The sequence below is a fragment of the Protopterus annectens genome, chromosome 1.part1 (assembly GCF_019279795.1).
Source record: "Protopterus annectens isolate FY-2018-M chromosome 1.part1, PAN1.0, whole genome shotgun sequence".
NCBI classification, from domain to species: domain Eukaryota; kingdom Metazoa; phylum Chordata; order Ceratodontiformes; family Protopteridae; genus Protopterus; species Protopterus annectens.
In genome coordinates this window covers 944069281-944096602 of record NC_056726.1, presented here as the reverse complement: position 1 = coordinate 944096602, position 27322 = coordinate 944069281, and the positions used below count along the sequence as shown (strand labels likewise).

The window sequence follows — 27322 nt, the reverse complement described above, 5'->3', positions numbered from 1 at the left end:
GTAAGCCTCATCTCAGAAAAAGAACAGAAGATTATGTTGGTTATACTTTGAACAAGCCTGTACTGCAGCATATAGTAATGTTGTACATCCGAGGAGTAATGAGAAGGCAGTAAAGCAGAAATTGACAGCTTGTATCAGTCTTTGGGAGTAAGGCATCACCATATATGCCAGACAGTGCAGAGCTACAGATGTTATTTCACTGTATTCTGACACAAAGGTACTGTTAACGAGCATTACTTCAAATGCATATTTCTTTCCAGTTTGAAGTTTCATCTTAAATCTCTTTTGTTCTTTATAGGGACATGTTTGGAGAGGAAAATTTAACTGTGAAAAATGACACCATCAGTGTTTCAGTAGAAGGAAAGGCTGCAACTGTTGCATTGGATACACGGGTAGGTATCAAAGACATCCAATAAATTTTCTTGAAAATTATCATTAGTCACAGCAGTAGATATTTTTGTGAATCATTGCCATTCTTCTCTCATCCGGAAGACTAAAAAGTGACTTGAGTACTAATAATAAGCTACTTAAAAGTTGGTCAAAGGTACTTACATGAATCAAGTGAAGAAATCCTTGCCTGCCTTAGTTTTCTTATTGGTACTCAGGCAAGGAACTCAAGAACATGCATTATGTTATGCTGAGCTTTTTCAAGTTTTGTCTTTTTGGCTTTTCCCTGTTAGGGGTCGCCACAGCGGAACTCCGCTCCGCTAATGATTGGTAGTCTAATTTTTTATGGTGCAGAGTTGCCAGCCCGACGTCCAGCCTTCAGCGAAGGCACGCCCATTCACGCATGTCTTTTGGAAACCACTCGACCGTGGGAAGGACTGAGCTTTTTCAAGTAATGATACAAAATTATGTGAAATGACAATATATTGTTTTATTTTAATGGAGGACCCAGTACATGATTAGGGGACTGATCCGTTTGTCAGTGTGATAGAGCAGTATTTTGTTGCACAAGCATATTGCTTTGAAAGTGATTTTACAAACATGCTTAGTCTAAAGGAATGTTTAGATGTAAATTAAGGGATTGTGAATAATTCTTCCATACATCTGTGAAGAATATTCAACCTTGACAGTCAGTTTTCTACTGTATAGGCAAAGAACAGCATGTAGTTAATAAAGTGTTTGGAACTTTCGCAGAATATGAGTGGAGCTGTTTACAGTTTTACGCTTAGGCTTGATTAGGAATTCTACATGCACGCAGCATTTGCTGAATCAGTTCTGGTTTGTTTGTGCATACTATTTTAAGGGGCATTCCATATAGTTAGAGACTTTTCAGTAGGCATGTTTTACTGTACAAAAAGCCAGTGTAATAAGATAATTTTGAGAATCAGCAAGTGGTGAATCAATAGAAAATTAATGCAAGACTAATTGGACAGCATCAAGAGAGACTTAAAATGTCAAGGAGACATCATCCAAAAAGAGACGGAAAGAAAAGATTATAATTGACTATATAACCATCATTGCTAGCCAAACTGAGTCTCATAGCAGATGAAGTGAAAGCATTGGTATCTTTGAATGGTAGACTGTGGATTTATTTATTGTGTACAAAAGAGACAGGCTACAAACTATTTTGGTGTGTAATACAGAGGAAACCAAAAACTAATGATCCGATATTGTCAATTTTTCATCTCATCCTCACATATGGGTCTGGATCCGATTCATTGGATCTGACTCTGCTGTTGCCAAGTTCGTAGCAACCAAAAAGTTCTTGGATACCTCCCCTTACCCACAATGCATCTCTTCTCATTACCTCAGATCTTTTTTGCCGCTTTGCGAAGACATGGTCTTGTTAGCTAGCTCTTGGGTTATCAGGTCGTATTATTATTTTTTTTCTTCTGTAGTCTATTTTTCTCTATATTATTAGTGTATTTAGTCTTTTCTATCTTTCCTTTGTCATTAATAACCCTTCCTTTACAGTAACCAGTTTTTATTAGGTTACTTTCATTCTGTCTCATTCACTTTCCTGCCAGTAACCGTCTTTTATAGGTTACTTCCCTTCCCTTTTACCTTTAAAGGTATTTCTTTAACTACTCTCCTTCTTTATACTTCCATCTATTTTTATAAAAAAAAAAAAAAAGTTCCTCCCTTTCTCTGTTTTACCCTAAGTGTGCATGTGTCTGTGTGAGTGGCTTCTTCGCCTGTATTTTTTGCATTATGGCAGAGAAACAAGAAAAACCTGCTGGATTTAAAAAAAAATGCACAAAGTACGGGCACAAGATTCCTTTTAGTGACTCGCACTCCCTGTGTGTCTGTTGTCTCAGGCCCCTTCACTTGTAAGAAGATTGTGCGATCTGCTATTCTTTCAACCATTGAGCTTTGGTTGAAAGAAAAAATAAGCTCATCTTGAGGGGCATGTTACCTTCTGCCTCTGAGGAGGCTATTTCTGGCAGTAAAGAAAAATCTGGCTCATCCACAAAAACTAAATCGGTTCATTCAAGCCCTGCTTCATTACTTTCCTCAAAATCCACTGATAGAGGAAAGAAGAGACCCTCTTCAGCACTGATGGAATCTTTGGAGCGAAGAGCAAAAATGTCCAAATCTCCTAAGCCTGTGTAGTCTGTGACCCGATCGGAGCCTTCGGCACTGATCAGTACTGCATTGGATCCAGCTTCTTCAGCTCCTATTCTATCTAGTAAGGATAGATCGGGTCCGTTGATGTCTGATCTGACTAGTCCTTCAAGCCTATTTTGACACTACCGAGGACTCTGTACTCCCCGACTTTTGATCCGGTTCCATCTAGGGTACCATCTCCATTCTTATCCAGACCAAGGTCCCCATCTGCCTCTTCTTCTTGTTCAACCAGGAACCTTACTGAAGAAGATGTGGAACGGATGGTGCAAAAGATTTTGTGGGACTCACAGCAGTGGATGTCTGCAGAAACAAGGGTCCTGGGAGGCTTTCTTTGGGAAGCCTTTCCAACACTCTGAAAGGACGCTCGGTTGTCCACCTCTGAAGGCAATTGGGGGTCGACCATCCCTGCACTGGAGAGCCTGGCAGATAACTTCTGATATGTGGGTGCAGAGTATAATATCCAGGGGTTACCAAATGTCCTTTTCTTAACAACCCCATCCCAACAAGAAGATCCCAGATGTTCCACCTAGTCAAAGGAATCAGGCAGTCATTCAAATCCAAAGACTGCTAGCAAAAAAGAGACATCCAAGAAGTCCCCAGAGATCAGAGAGACTTCAGAACTTACTCAAGGTTCTTTTTGGTTCCAAAGAAAACGGGGGACTGGAGACCAATCTTGGATCTCAACAGATTGAACAAGTCAGTCCAACATTGCAAGTTCCGAATGGTCACAATTCAGTCCATACTTCCTTTTCTGGAATAGGATGACTGGATATGCTGTATAGATCTTTAGGATGCGTACTACCATATAAAAATGGACAGACACTCCAGAAGATATTTACGTTTCCAGCTAGGAGCCAGTCATTACCAGTTCAGAGCACTGTCCTTTGGTGTCACTACCGCCCTCAGAGTGTTCACCAAATGCATGGCAGTGGTCGCAGCTCACCTGAAACGAATAGGATTCCAAGTGTTTCCTTATTCAGATGACTGGCTCATTTTACATTGACCATTTGTGGCATCCCTTTATAGTTGCCAACCATTTCATACTGGTTCATAGCTAATCCCCTAGCCCTTGATGTTAGTGCATGATTTTTAAATTATTTTTATATAATGAATGCCATATTGTGGAATTAAGTGAATGGCATAGCATAGTATGAATGCTGTAGATTTAGTAATATGGTCATCATAGCTCGTTGAAATTAACTTGATGTTAGTACATAATTTTTTGTATAGTAATTTTAGTCACTGTTAATGATGCCTAAATTTATTTCTCAAACTGACAGCTGAGTTATTTTTCTGGGCTAGGCGATTAGCTATGAACCATTATGAAATGTTGTAGTAAAAAAAGTTTGTAGTGCAGAATTTCAGCAGCGTAATAGTAATTCCTTATAGGTAACCTTATTATTTCATTTGTTTATTTGTTCTTGTTGTTTAAAGTATACCTATCAGCATACTTTTAAACCATAGCTCCAATCTTCCTTGTTCATGGTTGTCAACATTGTTTTAGTTTTAAAACAGTATTTTTTCATAGTGTGAAGAACAGGAAGGGTTAACTATTGTTGCTGATGTCATCACAGCATCTGAGTTGACGGGCTCAAGCACTTCCTGGTATTTTATTTAACTGAAACTTGTACCTTGAATGTTTGCATCTGAAGAAGTTTGATTTTATTAAATGAAAAGCGCTTTATGCACTTTAAAACTACTGGTTGTTTTCTGAAGCTGTTTTTTTTTCTATTTTAAAACTAATTTCAAAGCTGTTTTTTTCTATTTTAAAACTAATTTCAAATTGAGTTTCCTCGTGAATAACTTCAAATAGATTATAGTTTTCGCCAAATCAATATTTTTAGAGGGTACAAAAGTTAAACCTCTTGCCAACACATCAGCTAGCTCAGTATTGACAAAGAAAGTGGAATAGTCAAACACTTTAAAGTCACTGGTACTGTTGAAAATAATATTCAAGTGGCAGTCTTTCTCAGAGGTGTCAGTAAATGAAGTGAGCTTTTGTGGAAACTCAGGTGTGATGACTTTAGACATCCAGGCATCAATGATGTGTGCTCCATAGCTTGTATTTTGAAACTAAGGAGTTTGATTAGGTAGGGATTGTTTGAGATATATATATATATATATATATATATATATATATATATATATATATATATATATATATATATATATTGTTTTTTATGTAGTTTATTGTTTGTATGCATATAATAATTTTTATGATTTTTTTTTTATTTATACATATTTATATATACAAATGTATGTAACAGTATATTCAACCATAGTTTATATGTTTCCAGCGATGGAATTTTTCATTCCTTATGAATATATAATTTTTTTTAGGTATTTGTAATAAGAATTCTTCTTGTCAGGGTTTTATTCATTTTAGTCCTACATGGTCATTAGTTTATATGTTATTCAGTTATTTATTACCTATGGGTGTATTAATTAATCATGTGATTTTTTTGTAAGGTGTGGTTACTTGGGGGAAGGTATTTAAGTGATTTTGTTCATGATGATTTTTGTCTGAAGAAGTACAGGCATTGTCCTGTACGAAAGCACTAACTTTATTTTATTAAACTACTGAGTTGGATTTTTGTTTGTGTCCTCTATCCATTGCCTTTTTTTTTTTGTTTTTTCACTAATTTGTTTTATTTTAATTTTGTTAAATGTTCTCCTTATAACATATGCTATCAAAAATGATTACAGGTAACATAAAAGGGATGTCAGCTGATAAGTATCGATTTCCATACACTATAGTACACCTCTTGCAGTAGCACTTTGTGACAGATAAGCTGTTTCTGTTAGATAGCTGTACAGATGCATGCTCTTTAAATGCTGCTATCCCTACTCTAATCAGTGTACTGTGTGATCTGCAGCACAAGTACTTCCTATGATTACTAGAAGGTGACTGGGCAGACAACCTTGAATGACTGGTGCTATGTCACTTGACTAAATAGTAGGATTTAGCTTGACCAGGGTGATAAATAAGCCCCAAGCTCACTTAGCAGAGAGCGCTACTACATTTGAATAATAATAACAAAAACATGGAGAGTCAGGACGTGAACATATCAGACATAAATAGGAGCAATTACTAGGGAACTCACAGCACTTTAAAAGATATTAATTTCCAGGCTGGCAGAAGTAGTTGCAAGATTATAGCCTCTACCAGTGTTGCCTCTGCACCCTGTAGTTCTAAAATGGTGAAATCCTGTGAGAATGAGTAGAGCATAAATCCTGCTATTCCACCACCAAACCAGAGACGCATCTTCTCTGACATTTGTTAGATGCATCTCCACTTCACCCTCAAAATGTTTTCCCATCCATGGTGCTGAAACTATGAGCTGCTAACAAGCTGCATTCTGTACCCAAGGTTTGATGTTGTTGGTCTCCATTTGCCTACTGTGCAACTCTGATTAAGTCACTTAACTAGACCGTACTCCTCTGTTACCGCAGTACAAGGCTCTTGCTTTATGGGTTTCCTAATAAGTAAGTGAATAAAAATTTCAAAAACCTGTAGCACAATTGGAACATGAGCTGATTGAGGAATGAGTCTCATAAATTTGACAGTGAAATCTAGTTATCCCCATACCAAGAACATGTACACCAGTCACATACTTTCATCTCATCTCATTTCATTTATTTCAGGTTATTTAGAGATAGAAAAACTTGTATATCAACAAATACTAGATTATCTCAGTAAATGTGCGGCTTAAACGCAGTTCACAAATCTGTTTGTCTGATTCAGAAAACAGAGGCGGATTTATTCTCAAACTTCACAGTCAACATGCCCACTCCTTGCAGTGTTCCACCCCCTGCTACCTTGCATTAAGAAGGAACTCTTGTAGCGGATTCAGCAAGTGATTCTCAGTCAGTTGTCCCTTTCAGATCAGGCTTGGATACCCAGAAACTGTCTTATGGACTCTTAGGATGTAGCTTGGAGTCTCTTTAAGAAACTTGAGAATTCAGGACACCTGGAACACAACTTGGAGAAGAGAGCATTTCAGTGTCCAAGAGTTGAAGGCTGTAGTTGTAGCCACAAAAAACATTCAAACTAGTATTGCTACCAAGGATGCTGCATGTTTTCATGTTCGGCACAACAGTCATGGGTTACATCAGCAAGTGTGGGAGAGTACCCCATCTTACTTCTTGTGCAGGCTGACCGTGGAATCTTAATGTCTGATCTAGGAGTCAGGTCTGACCCTCAGGAAGAATGTACTTGCAGACCAGCTGAACAGAACATAGACTGTTGTGAGTAGATGATGAACACGGGCATATTTCTGTACTTGGTTCGCAAGTAGGGTACACCAGAAGTACACCCTTTTTGCAGACCTTCAGAAAATGAACAATTAAAACATTGCACTGGGACTTCAAGATCAGTAGCCTGGGCAGTAGCTGCCTGGTTAATCAGCTGGGTGTCTCTATTTCTTTGTGCGTGTCTTTCCATCCCTCTTCTCCTCAGAGTCTTTCAGAAGGTACAGAACAGCCCACAGTGAGGCAGCATTTTTTTCCATTCTTCTAAGCATGAAAAGGATGGATCCTGTAACACTGCCTCAGCATGTGGACCTGTTTGTTTTTTATCCTTTAACAGGGTTAATCCCACAAAGCTAGTGGCCTGTTTTCAGTGGAGAAACCCCCCTTATGCAGTACTGCAGTGTCAGCAATCCATCTACCTGATATGGGAATAAAACTCACAGCCTTCATCACCAAAGGCGTGTGTGTTTCCTGTTCTGCCACTGACACTGCTATTTTGTAACAGTGATTCAGTCTTACTCCCCAGCCTAAAAATTTTAAGGCTGACAGCATGGATAATTTAACCTTCATCCCCCCTTAGGGCACATGCTTACCCGGAATGTGCTTGCAATCACAGTGGAGGCTAGGAAACCACATACAAGGGAAGCCAAGCCAGCAGGTCTATAGCACCTCTCAGATTTTTTATATGGAATAATGTCTTCCTAGTAGCTGTAGCCTCTGCCAGAAGTATTTTTGCATTGCACCTCTTTGTGTGCAAACACCACTTCCTCAGTTTCCTCAAGGACTGGGTTATCCTTCACACCAATCCAGCCCTCTTTCTCAAAGTAGACACAGAAATCTCTCTTAGTCAGGCAGTTAACCTCCCATTGTTTATCCTCCCCTACAAAACAAGGGAGAAAAGATTGAGTGCCTTAGTTGTGCACAGGCAACTGAAATTTTTACATGGAAAAGACTAAAGAGTCGAGATATATACACAAGCTATTCAAAGCCTTTGCAAAGGATATGGAGGGCAGGCCCTTTGCCTAAACAGATTATCACAATGTGGTTAGGCCACTGCATCTCATTTTGTTTTGCCTTTCATAACAATGTTGCATGGGGGCATGTCATGGCACACTGTACTAGGGCAACAGCAGCCTTCTTAGGAATTAATGTATGTGCCATTTTGGAAGCAGCTACCTAATCATGTAGCTACACCTTTTCCAAGCTGTACAGCTTGCATGTTGTATCCAGAGCCGAGGTAGGTCTTGCCCCAACCAACCTGCAAAGACTATTACAACCCATGTCTTTACAGGAACAGCCATCCCACAGTATGAAAACAGATGTCTAAGAGGAGATCATATTCAGGTATGTAGGGCATTTAGAGAAAAGTACCTCTGGGAATGTTCGGGGTTATCAAAAAGTACTAGAGAATCATAGACAACCTATGTAGAAGATTCTATAGGAATGAGAAGTGTACTAATTGGTTCTCTGACAGAGTAGCTGATGCATGGAACAGACTACCAAATTACATTAAAGCAAGTACTAGTTTAGATATTTTTAATAACAGCCTTGACACTTACTATGGGAACAAGTGTTTTGGTATCTTGCCAAGCTAGAAAGGCATTAGTGGCCGTGCTTGAATTATTTGTATGTATGCATGACCTATTAAAAAATGAGACTGGTGTGTAATTACAGTTGTGTACTGTAGTGGTAGTGGAGAAATGCAGTGACCCTCTTGTAGCCATATACATCAGTAGCAGAATGGCACATATTACAGTAGCAAATTAACAAAAATGGCTACAATAAACAAGTTAAATTGTACTGATGAGTTGCTATTCTGTGCAAGGAGTGGGTACTGGTAAGCAGACTCGTCAATGTCATGTGCTGCAGAATGGAGTAAACAGTCTAGTAAAGGCATATGCACACAGTACAGATTGAGAGACTGGAGGTAATGATGTGAAGCAACAAACACAGCAACAGCAATGCGTAAAGAGTTGAAAGTGAAGTTTCAGAATTCTCCAAGAAAATGTAATAAATGACAATGTAATAACCATTTGGAGTGCTCCCAAGAATTGTAAACCATCAGTAACCATGAATCCCAGAAGTGTAATAGTCATGTGTAATAGCAGTACATTGAATATATTACCTAACTGCACAATGCAGAAGGTGTCCCAACAACATGTAGAACAGGGGCAGACTGTTATATGCTGAGGGGTTTTTACTTAACAGTATAATGTTAGAAGCAACATCCTGGTACATTGTACTTACAGTCTTTAACACATAAATACAAACACTGTAAATATGTTTTTAAAATAACCAAAAAATTCAATTTCTAGATCAGACAGCCTTCTGTTTGTAATCTACCGCCAGTTAGTGTAGCTTTAGCTAGTCGGTGTGCACATGTGCACTTCAGAGAGCCTGGGCACAGTGGTAGAATGCTGCTTTCAGCAGTAAGTTAAACAAAAGTTATTACATGCAGAATGTAAAATATTAATAAATATGGGTGTAGGTGCCAAGTAAATTCTGCATATGCCTAAGTACAAGTGAAAGAAAAGGGGAGTAGGCTACACACCCACAATGCCAAGTCAGCAGGGTATCCGATTTATCAGATTTGCCTAAAAGCAGCAGTATACATCAGGCAGTTTTATTTCTTGTGAATGTATGGAAAGGGTGCAGATAGGCTTTAACAGTATACTGAAACAGGGTCAGTAGGACCCTTACTGGGTCTGTTCTGATGAAGTTCTGAAGTGGTCAGGATGAAAGTGCTTATCATTTGTTTTCATTCAATAAACTCCAGTATTGGTTTTATTGAAATTGGCCTGAATTGGTGCACTTTTTTTACTGTGGAGTGGTTCATCCTACTGTTCCTGCTTGGCATTTAGTGTTTGGCAACAGTTTTTCTTGTTTCTGTCTTTTTTTAAAATAGGCATTACCTTCCCTTAATAAAGACATATTGGGTTTCTGTAGGTTGCCAGTGCCCTTCTTTATCATTTCCATTATAATTCATTCCTTGGCTTTGCATATTAGGCTTGTTAGACTGATGGGCCTGAAGATTCCTGGGTTGTTTGATCCGTGCCTTAGTGGAGGGGAATGACTCATGCAGAACTCCATTCACTTAGAATGCAGCTTGTTTTGAAGGTGTAGTTAAATCGGCTTCAAGTGGGACTGATAGGTTGTATTTTAGGCTGTTCACTAGGCAGCCAGGGATATTGTTGGGACTATTTAGATATGGTGTTCTTGCCTTCAGAGATTTCTGACAGTACCTGGTCCTTGCTGATAATTGGGGGAAGTATGTTGGAGACCTGGAGGAGCTGTGTGTTACCTTTAAGGTTCTGGACATTGCTGAAGAAGGCCTTGTGATTGTCATTAGCCTGCAAGGCTATCCGGACCTTGTAGTTGACCGTATTGGACTTAAGACCTCTTAGTTTCTTGTTTAGTTGTATATGAGAGTACTTGTCTTTAAGTGATTTGATCTTCTTTATTTTGGCCATGAGTATTTTTTCTTGTATTATACACCCTGTTTAGGTGAGGATTGCATTAGTGGGGTTTGTTTTGGGTTTGGGTAGGTACAATAGTGTCTGTAGACCCATTCACATGTTAGTATAGGGACGCTGTGAATAATTCTTCATAGGTAGCTGTGGTCATAGGGGTAGGGGTAGCCTTGAAGTTTGGCAAAATGTCACGTAATAAGCTGTAGTTTGCCTTAGAGTAGCTCCTAACTTTCCCTCCAATCAACAGAAGCAACCTTTTCCCAGGCTAGAAAAAGTGTAAGTGTTTGCCTATTACTCTCAGTTACTAATTCACTGTATTTGTCAGTAGTCTTGTGGCTTGCACACTTGCACTGGCCTTTGCCTATTCCCGGACATTTATCCCCAATTATATGTTGGCATTTCAGGTTTATTTGATGCAATTCCCCTCTTCTGCCACTAGATGGCAGTGCATCACCAATTAAACTAGCTCCTTCAATGCTATACCTAACCCAAAGTTACGGGAAATAAACTAACTGAAAGCAAAACAATTATTTACAGCTGCATTCCCAAGCAAGTGCGTTGCTTACTACCTTTAATCCTTGTCTACACGGAAGCCTAGTCCCAAAACCTTGTTTTTAGCCCACCTTACTTTGTTTCCTGTTTCCTGCTGGAAACTGACTTGTATTCCCTTATTAACTATAAGCCTAGTGCTGTTCCTGATTGCTTATTTCAGCACTTTGCCGCTTTCAGCTGGGATAGCCCTGCTCCATTCGCCCTCGCTACGCTCGGGCTCTCTCCACTTCCCTACCCTCATTCCCATCCCCTGTTCAATTGCACTTATACCTACCCTTGCCCCTCCTACCAATCTAACCTCCAATCACACCACTCTTCCTCCACACCTCACCCAGTCAAGCTAACATAACAGCCCAACTTTTTTTCTCCTTTCCTCGTATACTTCACCTCCTAAATCCTCCTAATAACCTCCCTCTTACTTTCCTTACATTTTCTTAAACTACTCGCCTCAATACTTACCCTTCAACCATAACACTTGCCCCCTACCTACAGTAGTCTTTATTTCCTCTCTACTACCTTAATAAACTCACCACACATATTCTACTATCACAGTCCATTTTTCACAGTAATGCCTCTCAAACTTAATATCTCGCTTCTTATTTTTGCTGCTTCCCTCTCCATCCTTTTAAATCTCTCATCACTTCACCCTACTTTTGTAGCCACATTTTTGTTACATCCAGCATCACCCCCACAGCTACTCAGCAATATGCTCTAGTCTGGGTCCACTTCAAAATACTGACTTTCAAAATCCCTAAACTCAAAATACTGAGACCAAAATCTCAAAAGCTCAAAGTACTGAAAACACACAGGATACCAACACTTATTATATTCCAGTACAAGTACATATTGAAACAAAACACAAACCATATTACTCTTCAAGTATAAGCAGGGGGGCAAGCCCCCCCCCTGCACCCCCCATGCACTAGTGCAATCTCGGAGTTGATATATTTAAGTAGCAGGGGGAGTGGGGGCACAGCCCCCCACATGGGGGGTGCAGGGGGCTTGCCCCCCCTGCCTATACTTGCAGAAGAGTAATATGTTTCTGTATGTCATTCTGCTGCAATATAGTTGTGTTGCTGTACTGTTTTTTTTTTCAATAGTTTGAGTTTCAGTATTTTGAGTTTTTAGAGATTTTGGTCTCAGTATTTTGAGTTTAGGGATTTTGAAAGTCAGTATTTTGAAGTGGACCTGCTCTAGTCTATATCCCTCTGATTTACTTTTACAAAAGAAACTGATAATACTCTTTCCTCATCATAATATCTCCATTAACTTACCCCATCCCTATTTTATAAGCCTAAAAAAGAAACTCTATCCACATATATTTCCTACTCATCTTAACCTAGTTCAGTGTGGGGATATACACCCTAACCCTGGCCCTTCTCCTCCCTCCCAAAATGTCCCTAATTCCACAAAATCCCTAAACTTCACCACCATCAATATCCACAGTATAAGAAATAAAGTCCCCCTTCTGCATACATGGTTAGGCCAATATAAACCAGACCTCACAGCCATAACAGAAATATGGTTAAAGCCTTGTATAAAGGATCATGAATTCCCTTCCCCCTAACTATTCTTGCCTTAGAACAGATAGACTCCACAAAAAAGGCGGATTCATCGCCTTACTTTATCCAAGCACCTTTACAGTGATTCCATATTCAAAGCTTGTCCCTCTTTTTTTCCACAGCTGAATTGCTTATTACCTTCTTAAAACTAAATGACCATAAATGCCTTTGTTTCATTGTCATATATATTCCCTCAGGAAACAATATTCCAATTCTCGAAAACATTCTTGCCTGGACTACCAACAATATAAAAAAACGAAACAATCATCTTAGGTGATGTTAATATTAACTGGTTAGACATCTCCAATAATAAACCCCCTTCAAGCATCAACCTTCATATTTATACTCAACTAATTTCTGATATTACTAGACCTGACCACAAGACTAGCAAAGGTTCAATCCTGGATTGGATCATCGTTTCTGAACCCAGTATGATTTGTAACTCCAGTACACTCCCAGACAGCATAAGTGACCATTCACCTGCATTCATAATACCTAAGCCCACCACTCTACCACATATACATCAATCTAAACACATGAGAGCTATCTCTCTTCTCCCCAGACACCTTTAAGGACATTTTACATAATATTAACTGGAATCCACTAAAATTGCTCCCACTTAATGAAGCTGTGGAATTCTTCAACTCCACATTTCTTAAGGTCCTAAATAATCTTGCCCCTCTTCGGCTAAAAAGAGTCGAGACAAGACATGCTAACTGGCATGCCATATCCACAAAGCAAACTATGTCAGCTATAGATAAAGCCTGAAAAGCCTGGCCAAAAAAAAAAAAAATCTCCTTCCAACCACATACAATACAAACAATGTTGCAATCAGGCCAAAGGATTAGTACTCAAAAACAAAAAAGATCATTTCCAAACCCTCCAAAATCAACATAAACAAAACCCCCAAAAGTTCTAGGGAGCAATCAACTCCCTACTTCATCCTGGAACCAACCATAATCCTTGTCCAAATCCAAAAAAAAACTCCCTCTGAATTGGCATCACTCTTTAACTCCTATTTTATAGACACCTTCTCACCCATCACCACAGACCCTCTAAACCTTACACCACAGCATACCCCATCTACTACAACACCCACCTTCTCACTCACTCTTGTACCCACCTCAACCATACAAAAGTTTCTTCAAAAACTTAAACCATGCATAAATGATCCAGATAACCTACCTGCAGAATTCTTACAACTATCAGCCTCCACCATAGTTTACCCCATCAGTATTTTCATCAACAGGTCCATTCAGGAAACATGTATAACCCGATATTTGGAAAAGGGCATATGTTCTCCCACTTCATAAAGGTGGCAACAGTTGTGACACTTCTAACTTCTGACCTATGGCCATTCTTTCCCCCATCTCAAAAATACTTGAGAAGTGCATTCACACTCCGCTCCTTAGTCACCTGAACAAACACCAACTCCTTTCCTCCACTCAGTATAGCTTTAGGCCAGGACATAGCACCAATACCACCCTCATTTCCTTCCTTGACACTGTAAATTGAGTTTGGGATGCTGGATCTATAGTTTCAGCATTCTTTCTAGATCTATCAAAAGCATTCGACACAATTTCCCATTCCCTTCTGATCACTAAACTCCACAACCTTGGCATATCTCCCCCCACCCTTCACTGGTTTCACAACTATCTCAGTAATAGGCAACAGTCTACTATTTGGCAGCACTCCTCCTCCCCTTTCATCAATACTAGTACAGGTGTACCCCAGGGTTCCATACTAGGTCTCCTTTTATTCAGTATATTCATCGACTTCCACGCCACTCTTACCCATAGTACTGTTATCCAATATGCAGATGACTCCACTACTATCTGCTGTTCTAAATCTTCCTCTGTATTACAGCATCGTACTCAAAAGGCATTTACCTCAACTGAATCCTGGATGTGTCAGAACTGTCTCGCCCTCAATGCAAGTAAAACTAAACTCTTAATATTTACCCCCATAAAATCCAGCCTGGTCAACAAGTCTGAATTCTCTATTCATTCCCAAAATAATACTATTATAGAAGTCATTCCTAGTACCAAATTGCTTGGTGACACCATTGACGAAAACTTATCCCTTGATCTTCATATCTATAATAACGTCAAAAAACCCACCAAAAACTAGGAGCCCTTTATAGGCACAACTACTTTCTTAGCTTATCTGCTAAAAAGGCTCTAGCCTCATCATGTCTACTTCCAACTCTCTTATATGGCACCCCATCTTTACCAATATTCAGTCCTCTCTGAAAACTAAACTCAACACTTGCTACAGATTTGCTACAAATGCTAAATTCTCCATCCACCACTGTTCCACACTACATCAGCTAAATTGGCTTGAATTCCCCCATCACCTCACATACCTACAACTTACTATTCTCTATAAACTTATCTACCATCCAGCAGCCTGCCCATCCCTCTCCCACATTCTGACCACGTACCATCCTAATTGGCACCTTAGATCATAAAGCAAAATGCTATTAAACATCGATAAACCTAAGCCCTGTGCCGGCCAAATGCTGTATTCATTTATCATCTCCAAGCTATGGAATAATCTTCCTCCTTCACTCAGGGCCATCCCTAATACTACAGCATTTAAAAAATCCCTTAAACTCCATCTCACCTCGCATTGGCTATGCACCTGCACCCCCAACTGACAACTTCAAAACCTGACCCATCTCTAAATCCTACTCTTTTTTACTACAATTCACTCCACAACTAACTTATCTTCTCCATTTCTCAGTCTTACCTATTACACTTTGCTATTTACTTAACCTGTGCTATCCCTATCCCAAGCCTTCCATCACTTTCTTTACCCCTTAAACTAACTGCTTCCTAACTCTATCACTCTTACTTATACAGCTAAACCTTTCATAACAACCAACATATAATTTACTACAGTTCACTCCATAACTAACCTATCTTCTCCATTTCTCAGTCTTGCCTATTATACTTTGTTGTTTACTTAACCTGTGCTATCCCTGTCCAAAGCATTCCATCACCTTCTTTTCCCATTAAACTAACTGCTTCCTAATTTCTAATTCTGCCACTCTTACTTATACTGCTAAACCTTTCATAACAACCAACATATTATGATAGCAGATGGTCCTTTACTGTTACCAAATTTATACAATGTCATTATCAATGCTATTTTATGTCAGCATTATCTTATGTTAATGTGCTTCTACTGTCTTATATACTCTGTACTGTTTGCGTAATAATTTATCTTTATGTAATTAAATTTGGAGGTTTTCAGGATTGAATTTTACTTTAAAGGAGACAGCTTTGTGATCCAGTCTGACTAGTGAGGATGTGACAAGGGGGGGGGGGTGGCTTGCAACGCTCACTCATGTTGGTGAGTACCAAATCCACTATGCTTGATCCCCTGTTTGGAGTGTGCACCATCTGTTCCAAGGTGTTTGTGTTAATAAAGTTCAGGAAGCTTTGCACCTGTGAGGTTGAGGCAGTCTAAGTTTCTAATCTACGGAGGGGTAAAGTCACCCACGAACAGGTTTAGTTGGATGGTGAGAACCTGTAGTAGGTTTAGGTAAGAGTCATGAGACTCCAGGGCCATAAATGGTGACCTGTATCTAGCCATGCTATGGAGAGGGGCTTTATCTATGGTGACTTGCATGTGGATGAGCTTCAAGGTGTCATCCTGTTTAACCAACCTGGAGGTATGTTTCTTGCTAACGTAGATTGAGACACCTCCACCTTTGGCCCCAGTCTGTGCTGCTGTTCGTCTAAAGGAGTGGAGGGCACTGTATACTTGCACTGCTGGAGTACTTTCTATGGCTTTAAACCAAATCTCAGTCACAGCACAGATGTCTACATTTTCAAGAATGAGGAGGGCCTGAAGGGTGTGGAGGTTTTGCTTAGGTTGCTAGCATTGAGCAGTAACACCATCGGGTTGCTTGGAGACTTTTTCGCTATGTTGGTAAGTTTGTCTTTCTGGCATTGCCTAAAAGGCTCTAAGGTTTGTGAATAATGTTTTACCCAATATCTGAAAGCCTCGATGGGACAGGTACAGCCCATCCTTGGCAAAGCAACGTGGTCTGTTGACCATATCTTTCTATGTTGGAGCCTCCTGGAGTGACACCAGAAATTAAGCTAATTATTAAAATTAATAATTTAATGTTCATACTGTGGCATCATCCTTTGTGAAGGTAGAATGCTGCTCAGTGCAAGACGCATACCTGTCTGTGACACACATTCTGAGAGATCCATTATGTCTCTTTTTATATAATCCAGTGAGGTATTTACACCCACATGGACTATAATAAAATCAAATTAGTACCTGAGGTTCGGTGACTTGAGTGTGTGCGTGTGATATTGTTGATCCTGGCTCCAGATGGGCAACTAACCATTATCTTCTTGTCTAACCTGGTGAGTGGGGCATCTGTGCGTCACACAGTGGAGTCTCTGTTGACAAGAGGACTGGGTTTTGTTCTTGGAGGACCATTGGCTGTAGCTGATGTGAGATGCTTGGTATTGCTTTTGTTGTCTGTTGTAGTGATTGCTGAAATACAGTGTTACCGTTAGATGGCCATGGAGGTGTTTGAGATTTGGGAAGGTTTCTTACCACAGCATAAGACAATCTGTGTATGTGGTGAGCAGTATTTGTGAGATGTAATTTGGTTATTTTTGAATGCCACTTTTGTGTGTGAAATGATTGCCTTCAAGGAAGTTGCGTGTTTTCACCTCTAACATACTATGTTGTTTTCTTAAATGATTAGCTGGTTGTCCAAGAACATGAGACAATCGCTACATTGCCTTAGGATGCCTCTACCAAGTTGGCCCCAGAGATATTAGAAAATTTCATATCCATGTTGTCTGGCCCTGTAATAAGGTGGGCTGGTTAGGATTAAGGATTGGATTTTAACAAGTGCATCCTAGTGTGGTTTCTGGAGTTAAGAGCAAGATGTTATGTAGTGCTAGGATATGGTAGTGCTTTTTGATGCACAGGCTAGCTGCTCTAAGCTTAATTCCACCCAGTACCATGCTGTTTCAGGCCTAATCCAAACTTTATAGAGAAATTTTATTGTCTAGGCATTTGGTACTATACAGGGCATTGCTAACTACCACTGCACTGCGAGCAGCTCCGTGCAAACTTGGCTGATTTATAGCAGAGAAATAAACCTTGAAAACTGATTCTTTTGCCCTGTAACCAATAAACAGCGACACTTTGAGCCCTTTGGATTGCTTCCAACTCAGACACCAGGTATACTCCTCCTACTACAAGATGGATGATCCTGGAATTTCATAAAGTAAAAACCCAGCAAAAGTAGTTCTCAAGTGCAAATTGAACAACAAACTACCACCAAACAACTAATTCCCTAGCTAATTCGCCCTTCTGCAGGGTGAATTGGAAGCCAACAGAACTATATAGCATTTCTCCATTTACCAAACAGTGGTGTATCTTTCTATCAATTTACCAGACCTCACTGTCAATTCAGCCTAAGTCACAGCCAGATGCGGGCAGTTAGGGATCACCAAGGACCTAGCTAAAGTACTTGAAACTGGAGATTGCTCTCCTTCTATCGCTTTTTTAACTTTGATATGCAAAAGCCTGATACCAAAGGGTAAGAAACTACAATTTCTGTTCATAAAAGTCATAAACTGGATCAGCCGTTGGCCTTCTACCCTACTGGACAAATGCCAGTCCCAGGGATGCCCACTTTTCAGGTGTCCACCATAGCAACAGCCTCCTTTAAGTACAGGCAATTCATAGCAGAATATTTTCACAGCATGGTAAGGGGTGCATATCTTCATACCCTCCAGGAGATACTTTTACCTCAGGAGTGGCACGTCCTGATAGGAGAAAAAGAAAAAAGATCTTTCTTGAATCAGTCATCTAGGTCATATATTAAGGAGAAAAAGGGCAGCCTGTTCTAGGCAGCTGTGGTCTCCTCTGTGTTGTAACTCAGAAGAGAAAGATCCCCTTTAGTCTGGTCCTCCCTCTGTGGATGTCTCCTTTAGAGAAACCCTCAACTTGATGTGAAAATATTTTAAAGGGGGATGGGGAACAGGAATGATCAACCACCAGAATAGAATCTACATCTGTATGGCATTAAGGAGCTTAGGCTAATGGACATTCTGCTGTGCCTGACATTTGAGGATACTTAAACAAGTGCATTCCTTTCCTTAGATGGATCCACAACCTTCAGCACCCAAGAATTCTGACAAGTTTTACATGGTCAAGGAACATTTGAAATGCCACTTAAACTCAGTGAGGACCAGCAACAGAGTTTTTAAATCCTGCCAGATTGCCTAGGCTGGCTCTACCTAGTCCTGCAGATTCCCCTGACAAAGAAAATAACATCAGTAGCATCCAGGAGTGGTTTGGGAGAAGAAAAAAATATATGTGCATTGTGGGCTTAAGGGCTGTTGATAACTAAATCTATATGATGCAGTATCAAAGAGGCATTGTAAAGCAGAGGGAGAACATGTCGGGAGAAATGCCTGATGGAGCCATTAGGCAGAGATTACACAGATTGTTCCACACTACTGTTAACATTAGTAAGCATGTAATTAAATGTGGACATGATATTATAGATGCCTCTGCCAAAGCAGGAGCTACAGGCAGAGTGATTAGAAGACATGCTTGGATTAGGACCCAGCCTTTACCAAATGATGTGAAGGGGCAACTTCTTGGTGCCACCTTTGACAAGGACATTTTTTTGTTTAGACTTTTCACCTGCTACAGATGAAGCTCTCAACAAACTGGATAAAAAAGGTAAACATCAAAAACAGTGAAACAGTTATTCCATCCTCTATTTCCAAAATGTAGAAGGAGTTACTCAGTTAAGCAGTGGTCCTTGTACAGGTAACAATCCTGAGTAGGACAGTTTAGCTAGAAGGACTTTGAAAAACACAGTGAAGAGGTTTGGAAAACACAGTGAAGAGGAGGCAGGAACCATGACAAGGGCAGGGAAATTTGTTCCTCCTCCCAGCTCTGAAGGTTCCTCCTAGTGCTTACTATACCCTGTCACCTATTCCCTCTTACTACTCCCCTCCCTACCTCATAAGTGAGAAACTGGAACTTTAAGTAAAAAAGGTAGTTTGACCTGACAACAGTTTGTAAGCAAAATAAATTATAGCATTAAGGTTTAAAAATCAAGTCAAGGCATTCCTCCTTTATTTGCATGCCTCCATTGTTTTCATATTAGTTTGCCTTAGCAGGTTCAATCTTTTATGGAAAGCCCCATTCCCACAGAAGGTAAACACATTATATTTAGGACATTTCCTGATACTCAAGAAGATTGGCACTTGGAGGCCCATTTTGGACTTATCCAATCTGCACAAGTTCCTGAATGTAAGGATGATAAAAATGCTGATGTTGCAGTCCCTTCTCCCTGTAAGGATGACCTCCTGGTCATTACAAGTTTGGAGGATGCCTACCTGCTTATAAGTTCATAGGTGTATGCTAGACTAATAACCACTGGGGCCTTTATGGTCTTAGCCAATAATCCCAAGTGTATATTCCAAGTTTAGGTGCCTTAGACGTTATTTTAAGGGGTATATGAAAGTTATTGTAAGATTTGCAGGCTGTCTCTGTCCATTAGAGACATAAATGTTAGACCCAGGGTGTATTTCTAATGTCCATCTAGGTTTTTTCTCGAATAGGATTAGGGGAGAGCTCTGCTTCACTTGGATGGAAAGCCTTTTCCAGAGAAGGGGAATTTTTTGAGGCATGTAACTGTTCTTCCAGCATGTCCTATTTATGTATCAGGCAAAGTTTAAATCCCTCGACTGAGTAATTCTTGTGCTGTTTTTTTTTTTTTTTTCTTCAGATATGCAAAAGGTCCATTAGAGTGGGATCCAAGGATGCCTTATATGCCAGGCATAGATTACTTCTCAACAGTCTGTAGGAAACAGAGAATATTGATAGGGCTTTGAGGTGATCTGCTTAGGATATTGCTGTTTGTTTGTGCCCTGTATTCTGTCTGTGAGTAACCTCTGTGGATGTACCAGTTGTTGCATGTGCCTGGTCAGGCACGTACTGAAGGGGAAGTTATACTCAATAATGGGCTTGATGAGAGCCAAATGCAGTGGGACAGTGACTTCCTTTGACCTTGGTGCTATCCAGTGCTTATAAGTTGAGCAACATAGAATGATTTCCGTAGTACCTTAGACACATGTTGGCCAAAAGCCAGGTTACTATCCACATATGTACCCAAATCCCTGATTACTGGTTCTACTCTTAAGTGGGGTGTTTTGATGAGGCAATTTCCTCTGCTGGCTGACATCTCAAATTGTAGTATTATGCACTTTTTGGCATTGAGCTTTAAGCCATGGTTTTGGCACCAGTCATTTATCTGTGTTAGTCCTTCCTGTATGTTTGGAATCATCTGCAGTCTTGGTCAGCCAGAGGCCCTTGACTTTTAGCCTTTACTTTCTTGAAGTAGATGCCAAAAGGGAGTGGACCCAGCACAGAGCCCTGAGGAACTCTGCAGTTGAATGGTCTCTTTGTGGACGTGGTCTCTTATCCTAACTTCCTGAGAGCCCAGTGGCTGTCCAGTACATAACAGTGGTTTATGCATATATCATTGAATTTGTTTACAATGCCAAGTAGCGTATTTTATCAACTGCCTTAGCCCAGTCATGGTAGGCAGTATGCACCATTTTCCCATCAACCATTGCCAGTGACCTTCTCAAAGTCATCCACCAGGTTGAGTAGACATGATCTGCTCTTGAAAAAAAAAACTGGGCTGGATCTTGTGTTTAAGAGTTTTCTATGTCCATGATTCTTTCAATGGTTTTGCATATGAAACTAGTCAGATTTTTGAGTCTGTAGTTCCTGGGGTCTGTTGATGTCCCACCCTTGTGCAGATGGATTACTGCTGTAGTCCTCATTCATATGGCACAAAGCCTGGCTCGAATCTGTAGCTAAACAATGATTCTAGTGGTTTCGATAGGTCATATTTGAGAGTATTTAGAAGGCATTCTGGCCTCGTCAATGCAGTGTTTTTAGCCTCAGAGAACATATCTAGGATCTGTTCCCTAGTGATAGTTGGGGAGGGTTTTTTATTTCTTGGGGGGGGGGGGGCAGTCGGGTTAAAGAGAGGGATACAATTAGAGCTGAAATTGTTGGCCAGCAGAATTTCTATATCTTCCGACTCCGTGCAAGTGGCTTCATTTACAAATCAGTTCTGCATACTGCTTTGTATGATGCCTTTGAGGTTTCAGACATAGCTAAAAAAAAAAACCCTTGTGGTTGTCCTTAGCCTGGGAGGCTGTCTTTACCTCAAATTTGGCTTTAGTAGACTTAATTTGTCCCCTTAGTCATTTGTTTAGATTGATGACAGTGTTTTTTTTTTTATCATGCTTGGCATAGCACTTCCTAATCTTGGCTGTGGGCTTATTAGAAATTTCCCTTGGAATAGTTTCTAAATGTTACTGTGTTAGCTGGGATCACAAAATTGGCCTTTATTATGAAGGAGACAGCTTTGTGATCAAAACTTACCAGTGGATACACTACACTGGGGGGGGGGGGCAGGATTCTCCCATGTTTGAGTACCACACCAAGTATGTTTGCATCTCTAGTGCGCTTATTGATTATCTGGTCCAACATGTTTGTGTTTACAAAGTCCTGGAACCTCTGTGACTGTAAGTTTGGGGTCAAGTAAGTATACCATTTTATACTGGAGTAGTTAGTCGCCCATAAATATGACATTGGGTTGAATGTTGAGAGCATCCAGTAAGTCTCAAGTATGAGTCATGAGTTTCTTAGTACATAGATGGTGGCCTGTAGCTAGCAAGTGTATGATATGGGACCTTAAAAATCCACAACGTGGCCAGCAATCAATATAAAAAGGAAATTTTATTGTCAGCAAGACCAAACACTGCTCAAAACCAACACTGATGTAGAGCCTTGGCCTACAGGCCTTCTAGGAGTTGGTGAACAATAAAAAATACATCAATAAGTACTAAAAACAATTAACACCAATAATACAATTATCCAATAAAAATCTACTACAAAAGAGATTTCCAACTACATTCTCTATTAAGACCAGTAGGTGTCAGAGTTCCATATTTTAAAATAAAAATAGATTCTTTATACAACAATTTATTCTTCGAAAGGGTTACATTTTCAGCTGAAACATGTTCTAAAATACACCCCTTTAAATCAGTATACCCCTCCCCCCCATGAACAGCATTAAAATGAAATGCTAGGGGACTTTCACACTTGTTACTCTTAATATCTCTTAAGTGTTCCTGCAACCTTATTTTAAAAGATCTTTTACTTTCACCAATATTGAAAAGGTTGCAGGAACACCTTAAGGGTTAAACTACCCCTTCTATATTACTTGAATATTCCACTATAGAATTATATCTAACACCGTTAATATTATCAAAAAATCTGATCACTTGTAGAACAGCCCCCACAGGCATAAGTGTCAAAATTACACACCTTTTTATTAAACCGCAATTTCGGTACAGAAAACTTACTGTGGACCACCATATCTCTTACATTTTGTCCTCTCTTTAGGGATATCAAGGGGGTATTCCATAAATTCTTAACACAGTCTTTCCCTATGATATGGGACCTTGCCTAGGGAAATCTGGACATGGAGAAGCTTAAGTGCATTGTCCTGTTTTACTAGTCATGAGGTAAGTTGGTTGTTGATGGAGAATGAAACACCTCCTCTTTTGGTCCCGGCCTGTGCATTAGCTGGTCTGTGTGTGGAAAGCATTGTAGCCCTGCACTGCTGGGGTGCTCTTTGGCTTTAAACCATGTTTCAGTAACTACATATTTGTCTGCATTTTCCAGGTTGGGGAAGAACCTGGCGAGAGTGGAATTTCTTGTCTGTGCTCTTGGCATTGAGCATTAACACATTTAGATTCCCTTGAGATGGTTTTGCTATGTTGGAAGGTTTGCCAGTTTGGCATTGCCTAAAAAAGAACTAGGAGGGAGGACTGATTTAACCAATATTCAAAAGCCTAGAGGGGACAGGTGTAGACTATCCTTGACAAAGCAAAGTGGTCTGTTACTGTATCCTGCCCTGCTAACAAATATTGTACCCCCTTGAAATGACACCAGAAACTAAGCCAGCTGTTGAAGTCGGTCATCTTTTGTTCATATTGTGGCATCATCCTTGATGTAGATAGAATGGTGCTTAGTGCTAGACATATACCAACCTAGGAGAGACAGTCCCTGAGCTCCTTAATATTTCTTTTCATGTAGTCCAGGGAAGTGCATCTGTGACAATTTACACACACATGAACTGTGAGTTATACTGGTTCTTGTGATCTAATCGTTAACCATTTGAGGAAGTCGGAGGAAGGGCTCTGAGCTAACTAATCTGTGATATATAACACTTAAGTATCCTGTTTTTTACTCATTTATGAGTTATTTATAGCACTTTTATTGTCTGCATATACTTTGCTAGCTAGTTTCACTGTGTGTGAGGTATTAACTAGAATTTTCTACAATTGTTAAGCATCTGGTTGGGTTTGTTTGTTTGTTCTGATTTCCTGCTAGGAGTGTATCATATAACTTGTTTGAATTTAAAAGCATTCTCTAGAGTCTCCTTGATCCTTTATCTGTTTAAACATTTCTGCAGTTTTTTTCTACCTAAGTAGTGTTGGTAGTGTCGCATTGTCCATATTCAGGCTTGTGTTTTGGGCTTAGTTGTTTGTTAGTAGAGGCTGTGTGTCTGAGCACATGTTCCAGGCCATCATAGCTTAGCCAAAGCCAGTATAGTATAGTATTTCAGTGAGAGTGAATTGTTTGTTGTCATTGGCTGACTGGGGTTGCCTGGACTACACCTTGGAGTTAAGCACCTCATTGGTTCTTTCAAGGTTTTTTTAAAGTTGTTTCAGGTTTCAACTTGTTATTTAAGAAGTTAACTTGTGAGTGTTTCTGCCATTTCACACTGAGCTAATCGGAGGAAGTCAGAGGAAGGGCTCTGAGCTAACTAATCTGTGATATATAACATTGTGTCCTGTTTTTTGCTTATTTCTGAGTTATTTATAGCGCTTTTATTGTCTGCATATACTTTGCTAGCTAGTTTCACTTTGTGTGAGGTATTCACTAGAATTTTCCACAATTGTTAAGCATCTGGTTGGGTTTTTGTTCTGATTTTTGTTTCCAACCCTCCCTATTGGTATCCTGTTTTTATACTTGGTGGCTTTGCAGTTGTCTGCCCCTACTGTAAATTTGATCTGGGACACTCCTCCCAGTCTAGTGTCATTACCTCATTCTACCTAATCCAGGGAGAACATATGAGAAGGCCAACCCAGTTAGTTTTGGCTCCTCCTTTCCACTTTACAAAAAAAAAATGTTTTTTCTAAGCTTGTTTCCTGCCTTTCCTGTAAGTCGTCTAGTCCAGATACAGATTTGCTGCATCCAGGACTGTTTGTAAGCTTCTGTGCCCCCAGGCCTTTCTGTGTTGAGGGGAAGCCTTCTGGCTTAATTTTGTTTCTTAGAACTAGCCAGTCTTCTAGTTTCAGCACTCAAATCTGTTTCTTTGAGCTCAGCACTTCTTCAGAACTCATTGTAAGCACTAAATAAGCTACAAATTACTACAGCACTTTGTTTTCCTCTAGACTAGAGGAAAACAGTTTTTAGTACTTGATAAATAAGCACGTATCCATGCCGGTGTTTTCTCCTGTCTATCTGATAAATCTGAGCATCTTGGGGCAATGCAGCAATTACCTCATGTACACAGACAACCCTCTCCTCCTACCATCCAACACTACAACCTGTGAGAGATGCACTTATATAGCCAAACTGGAAGCAAAGCTCTCTTCACGCAAGACTGGACTAGACAGTCAAGAGGAGAAGGTAAACACTTGCACCACACCACACTCATCACATAGTGCCTCATAACTTACCAAAACACACACATAGAAACACAAAACGCACACCTACATTCGCGGAGGCTCTCAAAAAAATCTACTCAAGCAACAGGGACCTCCAAAGCAGAAACGGAAGCAACCTCCACCCCCCCCCCCAACACAACCCAAATGACACATAGCCCACAAACTCGATGTGCCACTCAACCACAGCCCTTAAGGCATAATAACGTACCCAACACTCTAGTCATAGGTGACTCTGTAGTCAGGCACACTGATGTTCCACTCACCAGGCTAAACAAGGAGGAAGTTACTGTCAGCTGCCCGTCAGGTGCCAGGATCTGCCACATAATGCATGCACTCAGGTCACTCCACAACAAGTACAAATATGACTCTGTCGTTGTCCATGTTGGTGTGAATGATTCGAGACATACCTCCCTGGACTACATGAAAAGAGACCTTGAGGAGCTGTCCGATCTTGTAGCCCAGACAGGTATGACCCTAGCCCTGAGTATTTATGTATTTATTGCAGTTGGTTTACCAGGATAGTCCATTGGGCCAAAATGAACCCGTTTTCAATGGAGTCCTGGGGAGAAAAGCTCCAGAAATATAGATACAGAATCAATCCATCTAGGTTATATCTATCAACAGTCTAGGTACAGCAGGTTATTAATGATAATTATACAGATGTAAAAGATTAAAGCAAATAATTTCAAAATAGTACAGCAAACATTAGAAATAATACAGACTTGTGATGAAACATACTGATGATACAGACTAACAGAAGGAATAGTACAAAGTAATACTGAAAGTCATTGCATATTAGGAAGCATAGACTTAAAGGCCCAGTCTAGTACATTCTTTGCAAATACCATAGGAATAATAATATGTGTGCTGGGGAAAATAATAAGGAAGTTTGCTGGAGTAAAGAGAAGGAAAATGAAAATAGCCAGTGTTAGTTATGTAGGGTGGGAGCAAGAGCATTCCCATTGGGATGCTAGATATGAGTGAAGAGATCTTTTGAAAGTAAAATGGTTAGAGGTGGTGCGAATGGACGGTGGTAGGGAGTTCCAGAGGCGAGCTAGGCCATAGGATAGACGGATTTTGCCTGGGGGATGAGTAGGTTTGTACACTTCTAATAGATTTTGATTATTTGACCTTAATACTCTATCAGGTAGGTGCATTTTAAAGGCAGAAGAAAGGGAGGGACAGAGGGAGGGGTTGAGAATGAGCTTATGGGCAAGAGTTAGTTGAGTGTAAGTGAGATGATTGGGTAGTTCTAGCCAGTTTAGTTTTTGGGGAGAAAGAGCAGTGGTGGGTGGAGGACGTATGGCTGGTAACGAATTTGGCGATTTTGTTATAGCAAGAGGAAAGTTGCTTTTTTAAAGAGGACTGAAGATTAGTTAGGAGTGGGGCTCCATAGAGAAGGGAGGGGATAAGGAAGGAAGTAGAGAGTGATTTTAGTGGCAGGTGTGAGGTAGTGATTTTGTCGGTAAAGCATACCTAGTTTTTGATGGGTTTTTTTGATATTTAGTTGTAGGTGGGAGTTGAATTTGAGCTGGCTGTCAATTTGGACCCCAAGTAACTTGGTCTCTGACACCAGTTCTAGAGGTGAGTTATTTTGACTAGTAATTGAAAATGTGTTTATATCAAAAGGCGTGACTTTAGAGGGGGTGAATATCATTAATTTGGTTTTGGAAGCATCGAGTGCAAGATGATTTCTTATCATCCATTGCTCTGTGGTAGAAAAGGCATCTTGTGTAAGTTTTAGGAGTGTGGGGATAGATGTGGCAGAACAGATAATGGTTGAATCATCTGCATATTGGATGATGTTTGAGAATGGGATAGATTTGTGGAAATCCTTTATAAATATATTGAAGAGAAGGGGACCCAGTATGGAGCCTTGGGGAACTCCGGTAGCGGTACTAAGAAATAAGGAGGTGGCCTTTTTCCATTTTACTGCTTGATTTCTATTGGATAAGTAGCTGGAGAACCAATTCAAAGAGGAGGGAGATAGGTTAAGTTCTGAGAGTTTAGTTAAAAGCAGGCTGTGTGAGATAGTGTCAGAGGCCTTAAAGAGGTCAAGTAGGGTAGAAACAACTAGGCCAGA

The 27322-nt window shown here is 40.1% G+C and overlaps 1 protein-coding gene across 1 annotated transcript in view; it reads left to right on the top strand.

Moving 5' to 3' along the window:
• CPSF3 (cleavage and polyadenylation specific factor 3) overlaps positions 1-27322 on the top strand; it is a 710232-nt gene that overhangs the window by 643310 nt on the left and 39600 nt on the right. Inside the window, exon 17 of the mRNA XM_044079083.1 lies at positions 299-392. Within this exon, the coding sequence (XP_043935018.1) occupies positions 299-392 (94 nt within the window). The remainder of the gene's footprint in view (positions 1-298; positions 393-27322) is intronic.